At 65.8% G+C, this 8670-nt stretch overlaps 1 protein-coding gene across 1 annotated transcript in view; it reads left to right on the top strand.

Annotated features, from left to right (window-relative positions):
• Positions 1-8670, top strand: part of ARHGEF10 (Rho guanine nucleotide exchange factor 10) — a 71757-nt gene that overhangs the window by 57325 nt on the left and 5762 nt on the right. Inside the window, exon 24 of the mRNA XM_039877343.1 lies at positions 5862-6036. Within this exon, the coding sequence (XP_039733277.1) occupies positions 5862-6036 (175 nt within the window). The remainder of the gene's footprint in view (positions 1-5861; positions 6037-8670) is intronic.

Raw genomic sequence — 8670 nt, 5'->3', positions numbered from 1 at the left:
CGCGGCCCAGGGTCCCGGTGCCCCGTCCGCCCTGTGGTGCCTGTGGCGGCTCGGCCCCCGCCCTGCCCTCCGTGGCACTCGCGTTTCAGAGGTGCTCCCAGCCCTGGGCCCCCGCCCGCCTTCCAGCCCCCTGTGCTGCGAGGTCCCGTCCGCCTCGAGCACCGTGGCTAAGTCGGCTGAGGCTGCCACAGCCAGCGCCACAGGCACTGCCCCTCACGTCCGGAGCCGCCTCGCGGTGTCCACAGGGGGCACACTGGGCTCTGGTCCCCTCTCCCGCTTCGGACACTGGTTGTGTTGGGGCGCCACCCCCAGGCCTGGCTGCCACACCACACTCCGGGTGAGCACATGCGGTCACCGCGACCCGTTCACAGATGGCCGTGACGGACCCCAGGCTCCAGCCGCACGGTGGCGTCCACAGGACCCTGGGGGTTTTCCCCGCAGCCTGCTGCCCCAGCCACCCTTCCCGCCTCGGCCAGTGGCCTCATGCCCGCCAGGCCCTGTGCCAGCCCCGCTGCCCATACTGCGTCCAGCACGTCCTCGTCCACTCTTCCCAAACACGCCCCGGCCACCTCCCACCCGTCATCGACACCCGGCCCCACCTGAGCACACAGAGCGATTCTGTCTCTGTCCCCGGGAGCTGCGGGGTGTCACCCGCCCACCCTCGTCCCGTGCCCCTGCCCCAGGCTCGCAGCACTGGCCCTGGCCACACACAAGTCCAGCTGGTGCCCCGCCTGGGAGGCCGTCGGGCCCTTGGCCTTGGCCTTCAGCCGGCTCCTCAGAGGGGCCCCTCCGCCCCGAATGCGAGACTGCACCCCGCAGGCGCCTCGGCAGGGAGGCGGGGGGCTGCAGACGGCATCACGGCGCGTCCGGCCCTTCAGCAGGCGGGGGTGGGAGGGGAAGCCTGGCCTTCGGTGTGTGGACAGCGCCAACACCGAGCGCTTCCCGTCAGCATTGCGGTGACTGACACGCGGGTCCAGCTCGCGCCTGCCTGGTCGCCTTTGCTGTGTGCACCGCGGTCTCAGCTGCTCGGCGGGGTCCGGGTGGGGAGCGTGTCCCGTGCAGGACGAAGGCGATCGGTTTGGAGCCAAGACCCAGGCTCCCCGGGGACGCACTGGCGTCTGCCGCCGGTCAGTGCGGAGGCCGGAGGGCCGGTTTTACCCGTTCACAGCGGTCTGGAGTCGCCGATGTGACTTTCCTGTGAATAGTTATATCTGCTTTAAGTACTTTTTCTTGCTCCCCGAGTTGTCTGTTGACTGGCACTTGCTGCAGAGTGTGACAAACCGCGGCAGGGGACCCACACCAGACGGCTGGTCGCGCCCTGTGCACCAGGAACGCAGCAAGCTCATCGAAAGGGACGCCTTCTCCCTCGATTCTGACTTTTTGTACTCAGTGAAGATGTGTTTTCTCCTAGTATAGTATGTGATGTTATAATTGGGCAAAATTTTAAGTATACTCATTCCTGCTTTTATTATGTTAGTTTGTTATTATTTATAATTTTATTACAAAAGCAAGAACGGGGATATTTAAACATTCGCCCAGTTATTTTGGGTCTGATTCCTTTTAACGATGACTGAACCATTTCCTATATTATTGCGAGCAATAGTGTTCACGGAGCGCCTGCCTGCCGGGGCTCTGCAGCTTTCTAACTGCACGATCACATTTTAAATTCTCACGACAGCCTTTGAGGTGCATGGCAATGTGGTCCCCGTTTTGCTGAGACTTGGGGTGAGTGACCCGTCCAGGGCTCGTGGTGAGTGGCTGGCCGGGGGCAGAGCGGGGGCCCTGCTGGCTGCAGTCGCTCTGCGCTTCGCCGCCGGGTCGCCGATGAGAACGGTGTGAACCCCTGGACACCCAGATCCCGGTGTGAGCGTCAGCATCACGGACGATTCTGGTCGTCTGCTGTTTAGAATTGATCCTTTGCCCCCAAGTTTCTATGTGCGGGGAACTGAATTTGAATGAAATTAAAAGTAGTATTTCCTTTTAAGATGGAGCCTGGGATCCCGAGCCCCAGACGGTGGTAAAGTTGGGCGTGCTGCCCGTCAGGAGCCTGCTGGTGACGGAGGACGCGCTGTGGGCCGCTTCCGGAGGGCAGGTCTTTGTCATCGGCATGGAGACGCTCAGCGTGCAGGTGAGCAGTTGGGCGTCCAGTGCGGGCGGAGCAGGTGCTTCCAGGACCAGGCCTGGACTCTGAGGTCCTTGTCCCTCGCACGCAGCAGACGGGCAGCTGCGGCCTGTGGCCGACAGAGCGTTCCTCCCAGACCTGGCTCGGGGAGACGGCTTGGCCACGCGGGTGCCGCCGTGGTTGTGCGGGTGTGGCGTGTGGCACGTGTGGCACGTGTGGCCTGCTGCCCTGCAGATGTCCGTGACGCTGACCCTTCAGAGCCGGGCTGCGGGAAGGGAGGGAGAGAAGGGGTTTCGTGGCCATCGTCCCTCTGGCGTTTGGTCACGTCACGTGTTGTTTTCAGTGTTAAAGTGTGACACGCACCAGACCGTTGCCTGTAGGGGACCGTCCCTTCCCGCCACTCTCCCTGAGTAAACACCAGTGACCTGGGGCCATGGCCTGCTTCATGAGTAAAAGTCCCTCTGTCCCACCACGAAAGGCGAAACCGGGACGTGGTTCAGAGACGGGGCCACTTGCCCTCAGAGGCCCTGTCGCCACAGACGGGCCCTGTCACCACGGCCATCTGGCCATTCGTGTCCAGACTGTCCTCGGGAGCCAGGTCCCTAGGGCAGAGACTACAGCCACTTTGCCCACGTGTCACCAGGCACAGGTTAAGACAGTCGCGAAGCCTAACCCAGGACCTGCTCTGGTGCCGTGTTCTGTTCCCTGCTGTGGGCTTAGCCCCAACGCGACAGCCGCTTTGTGTTGCAGAGCGTGGTGACGTCCATGTAGACGTGGGTGGCGGGGGTCAGTGGAGGCGTCCGTGAGCGTGGGTGGGGTCGGTGGTGGCGTCCGTGGGCGTGGGTGGCGGGGTCAGTGAGTGGCGTCCACGTGAAGGCGTGGAGTGGCGAGGGGTCGGTGGTGGCGATCCATGTGAAGCCGTGGGTGGCGGGGGTCAAAGATGGTGGCGTCCGCGTGAGCGTGGTGGCGAGGGTCAGTGGAACCCGTGAGCGTGGAGTGGCGAACCCCGTGATCGATCTGGGTCCCATCTTGAGGGCCACAGGCACATCCAGAACCGGGTCCCATGCTCCCTGTGCCAGACCACGAGCAGCTGGCTTGTCTGCGTCCTGGCGGAACCTCCCCAGCGACCCCCGGGCCCTGCCTCCGAAAGCCGCACTGACCGGGGGACGGGAAACGTGCTGAAGCAGAGAGCAGGACAGAAGCGTTTTAAATTGCTTTTGCCTGATGTTTTTATAGCAACTTCCCATTTCTACTGCCGTCCACCTGGTACTTTTTCTGGCGTGTGCCCTCGGAGAGACCTCCGGTCAAGCACGGCGCGAGCGCGAAGCTGGCCACGGCCACCGTGCAGACGCCAGACAGCCGGGGCGCTGTGCCCTCACGTGCCTGTGGTCACGTAGTGACAGCCAGGGTCCCAGCCCCGGCTCGGCCAGCTGACCTTGGCTGAGTCTCCAGACTGGGCCTCCGTTACCAGACGTGTAAGTCAGGGACGAGTCTGCTTCCTCTGGCTTTTGTGGGTAAAGAGAGATGAAAGTGTCTAGTGGCCGCACCCGGCGGTGGCCGTTGCTTGTTATTGTAATAAATTATTGTTTCAATGAGCATAACACACGAGAGCCAGATAGAACGCCTCTTAGTCTATAGTTGGGTTTCTCTTCAGACAGAAGGAATAATCCTGATCTTTTTTAAGACGTTTCTTCAAACACAGTGCGTTAACTTCGCCGTGAATTTATAGCGAACAGATGGTTTCTGTGGCTGCCGCCCGTGACTCCCAGGCTGACGTGACGTGAAGTTATGACCTGATTCTAATCAGAATATTAGTTCCACATGTTCTAAAGGGTTCACATGCCGTAAATCTTGACAACTCAATGAGAAGTAATATGTTTGGATCCAAATAAAAGTCCCCTTTCTGTGCATTTTCAGTCCTGAAATGCGCAGGTGCGTTTCCAGAGAGAGGAAAACGTGCTCCCCTCGGAGAAACGTGGGATCCCAGGGCAGGAGACCGTGGCGGGGCCCGGGGAGCGGACCGGACCGAATGGCTCGGCCGAGTCGCCTGAGGGCAGAGGCAGGCGGAAGGGGGACCAGCAGCGGCATCCCCCGGGGACGTCCGGACGTGCTCGATGCGGCTTCCCCGGCCGAGCGCCCCGGCCCGGGCGTCGCCTGCAGAGGGGACTTTAGTAGCAGCTGTGGCATCGGCAGCAGCCAGACGGAGGGCGTCCCTGTGCTCCTTTTTCTCAAGTAACACAGCTGGCTGGCCGCGGCTCGTTTCTTTGTCACCTCTGGGTGTCACCTTCCTGTGCCCAAGGCGCTTTCTTGGGGAGCTGGAGCCACTGTGCCCTGAAGGGATGGGAAGAGGTGGCTGTGGGGCAGCCCTGTGCCCCAGATGGCGCTGGCTGCATCTCCCCGAGCAGGCCGGAGGCACGGGCAGCGTGGCCAGTGGGCTCCCGGCCCGGCCCCTCCAGTCGCTCCTCTCCGGCCAGATCCCTGGGGCCCTGGTGGTGACCGGGGCAGTGTGGCGGGGACGATGGGGTCTGTCTGAGGGTTTGCGTGCTGGTCTGTGGGGTCGACACGGAGACTTCCCGCAAGGAGCCGGCAGAGGGTGGAGCCTCGCCCGACCCGTGCTGGGCGAGCCGTCAGGCCCTGCAGACGCCTGAAGGCCGTGGCCCCGTCCCACAGGTCCCCACACCGCCTCTGCCCAAGGCCCGGGACGCTCGGGCCTTGGGGTCTGAGCCGCCCACCCCGGTGTCAGGCCACAGTCACGGTGACGAGTGCCTGGTGTGCCGGCCCCGTCTGTTCACACGGCCCCGGCTCTGAGACTCAGCCAGGTGATGGTGTGGGCTGTGGTGAGGGGCGGAGCGTCTGTCTGGGCATCCGCAGGACGCAGACCCCGGCAGCGGCTCAGACTGTGGCCAGCAGAACAGAGGTCTGTGTCGGCAGAACCCAGAGCGCAATCCTCTGTGCCCCGGGGCGCTGCTCGGGTACGCAGACGTGGGGTGCAGGGGACCACAGGGCGGAGGCCGTGTCCCCGTGTGTCTGCACAGCGGTGGTGGCTCCAGGACGTCCAGGGCTCGGCCGTGCCCCCCAGCCCGCCTCCCCCGCGGCCTCCCGACTCCAAGCGATGCGGCCACGCTGGGTCCACCCCCATTTCTCCCGCCTTATTCAGGAGGCAGCAGGCGGCCCCCCAGGCCCCGGCCAGGCCGGGGTGCAGACTCGGAGCAGCAGGGCTGGCTGGCCTGTGCGGGGTCCCAAGGGCTGTCATGGGTGCTCAGGTGCTCGGGGAGGGCACTGCTGGGTCTGCTCCCGGAGTCCAGGGGACGCTGGCTGGCGCCCGCCCACCACAGCCACAGCCTTGCACCCCCAGGCGCCCCTCCGCTCACTCCCGTCTCCCTCATTGGGTCCCGGCCGCTCGGCCACACCAGCTGGGACACCAGCTGGACTAGGGCCCTGCCGCGGGTCCGGCCCTCCCCCAGGCCCACAGGCGGTGCGCCTGAAGCCGCAGGTTCTCAGGAGCAGTGACGGGGCCACATCTGAGGGGAGCCGATGGTCCGAGCCGCACGGCGTGCCGTGGTTTGGGGGTGACCGTCCCCTGCTCCACTTCCTGACGGTGCGCGGCGAGCGACTCTGGGCTCCAGCCACGCCCGTCACGGGCAGGACGCCGGCACGGCCCCATGTCGCGCGTGGGGTCCGGGGCGGGTTCTAGCGGCTGCCCAGGCCGCCCGCCATCTCCTTCTGCTTGGTCCCACAGAGCCAGCTGGAGGCCCACCAGGAGGACGGCATGGTGGTGTCCCACATGGCCGTCGCCGGCGTGGGCATCTGGACCGCCTTCACCTCCGGCTCCACCCTGCGCCTGTTCCACACAGAAACGCTCAAGCACCTGCAGGACGTCAACATAGCCACGCCCGTGCACCACCTGCTGCCAGGTAACCGGCCCGGCCCGGGGCCCCGCAGCCTCGGGGTTGGGGGCCTGTCTCACGGGCCACGTGTCAGGGCAGGGACAGCGGTCGTCAAGTGACTCTGGGCTAGTGTAGACCTGAATTAAAGTGCCATCCAGACGGTGAGGTCCCTGGCGATTCTGTGTCAGACCAGCAGGGCAGGGCCCTGAAGTTGGAGCCAGGACGGGGTCACTGGGCGGAGCTCTCCGGCTCGCAGCAGCCTCTGGGGCGGACCCCTGTAGGGCGGCGCCCTGCCCAGCCCCTGCCCAGCCCCTGCCCAGCCCCTGCCCGCCGCCTGCACGCTGCTTGGTGGCACCTCCTTTGTTTTCACGTTGGACACGCTCCTTCCGCTTCCTGCGGGAGAGGGGACTGAGCGGGTGGTCGCGATGGCCCAGCTCCGGCCCACCGCCCGCCCTGCCAGGTGTGCGGGTCTCGGCTCGGCACCAGGATGCGGTGTCTGCACACTTCCCTGTGTAGCCGCTGTCGGTGGCCGAGCCGCAGGGCACAGCATGATCTTGCTCGGCTCCTGGATGCGCCCCCGCCGTAAGTGACCTGTTCTTCTCCGTCACGTGGGCCTCGATGTCCTCGTCACCATGCACCTGGCTCTCTGGTGACGGGGCCGTGCAGTCACGGCGCCCCAGGCATGACGTCCATGTCCATGCGCCCCCCTGCCCCGCCCCGCGTCTGCGTCCCGCCAGGCCACCCGGCCTCTTGTCCAGAATCGTGGTGGCACGGTGCCTGCCGCGGAGCCCTCAGGCACCGTCTGGGCGGCGAGGTGCCGCCAAGCTCACTGGTCGCTGGGGTACTTCCCGCAATCCCCTCCTTGGCTCGGTGGCACCGTGTTCTCGCGGCCTGGGAGCCAGGGGGTGACTTACGAGGAATCGGAGTTCGTGGGCTGCGGGGCGACCTGCTACGCGGCCAGCAGTGGCTCCTGAGTGTGCTCCTCGGGAGGGCGTCATCCGATCGGCCCCATCACACGGAGAGCCAGGGAACAAGAGCCCACAGTCCCTCCCTGGTCCTTCCAGCATCGTCTCCCTTCCAGGCCAGCGTCTCGTGGCGATGTGACTCATCACCCTGTTTGTGGCCCATGTTCCCGCCTGTGCCTTCCACGCGGGGCATGAGCAGGGCACTGTGGCTGGGACGTAGAGTTCCAGGTTCTAGGGGAAGACTCCCCAGGCCAGAGAGCGGAATTTGACAAAGATCGTCTGAGCCGTTGCTTGCGCCCCTGTCGGTCGGAACACGATGGCGTCTGCCAGCTCCCCTGGCGGTCACAGCACGCCGACCTGTGCAGGCGGCCGGGCACCGAGCCCGTCTCGGCAGCCGGACTTGCTGGGGCCAGACGCTCGCGCGTGAGCGGTCAGCCAGCCCTCTCGGCCGTGTGGGGCAGGACACCCAGCACGGGAGCCGGGGGGGCTTCGCCTCGTGTGGGCCTCGAGCAGTCACGAAAGTGACGTCACGGGGCAGCTCTGCCCAGAGGGTTCTCAGGAGAGAGGTGGGGGGACAGTGCCGAGCCCTCATGCCGACCTGGCCCTTCCAGTGGCCCTGCTCCCAGGCCCGATGCAAAGAAACGACGTGGTCAACGTTTCATTAAAACGCCCTCCGTGGAGTCTCCCGGACACTGCCAGTAGCGTCGAGGGCTCAGCCGGCTCAGCTGGGTTCGCACTGGCCTCTGGCTCAGGGGACAAGACCGACAGGCGGGTCCCTGTCCCCTGGCGCCATCCTGGCTGCAGTGCAGCTGGCTAAGCAGCGCTTAGCCCCGCGTCGCCCAGAGCCTGGCCGCCCGCTCCCTTCGCCGCACGCTGGGGTGAGGGTGGGGTGACTCTGGGCCGAGTGGCCCCCTACCCTTTGGGGGCTCCGCCTGCTGCGTGTGTGTTGTGAACATGGGAACGGCCTTTGAGGCCCCGTGGCCCGAGCTTGCGTTTTGTCACCGTGGGTCACCGCGGAGAAGGCCGTGGGTTCCCGGAAGCGCGCGTGGTCAGCCCCGCCTCGTTTGACTCGTGCTGAGCTCCGTGTAGCCGCCGTCGGCGCAGCACCCCGTCCCCCGCCCCAGCTCCCCCAGGGGCCTGAGTGGGTGGCCCGCTCAGCCCGGCCAGCCCAGGGCCGGTCCCCTGGGGAGGGGTCACCTACGGCAGCCCCTGCGAGGGGAAAGTTACCAGTTTCCTAACGATTTCAGTTAAGTGTCCGCGTGTAGAGTGGACGGTGACGAGCCGCGGGCGGCTTTGGGACGGAACAGACCGTCCTCCCCGTGACTTTCTGTCCTTCTCGGCTTCCTCGGCGTTAGACCGGAGGGGAGAGAGCGGTTCCCGCCCCGCCTCCTCGGCGGGACAGGAGGTCGACAGCTGTGGCCGAGTGGCGGGGAGAAGCCCCGCGGTTTCCGTCGGTCTCGCCAGGGGCCAAGGGGCGTTTCCCTTCTTGTCCCCGTGCACCCCGCTCCCGCACGGCGGGGTCACCCCATCCCGCCCCCCAGGCCCCCTGTGCTTCCTCTTTAGAAAGACCCACTTCCGGAGCCAGGACTGTCTTTACCGAGGGGCAGGGAGCTCCCCAGACCCTGAGGCCGGGGCGGGTGGGACGCCGCGGCCGGGTCCGTGCGGGGGCGGGGGGCGGGGGGCGTGGCGAAGCCGC

This window comes from Pteropus medius, unplaced genomic scaffold, assembly GCF_902729225.1.
Source record: "Pteropus medius unplaced genomic scaffold, Ma_sr-lr_union100, whole genome shotgun sequence".
In the NCBI taxonomy this organism is placed as follows: Eukaryota; Metazoa; Chordata; class Mammalia; order Chiroptera; family Pteropodidae; genus Pteropus; species Pteropus medius.
Note: the sequence above shows the minus strand (reverse complement) of the source record. Positions and strands in the feature narration are given on the sequence as shown.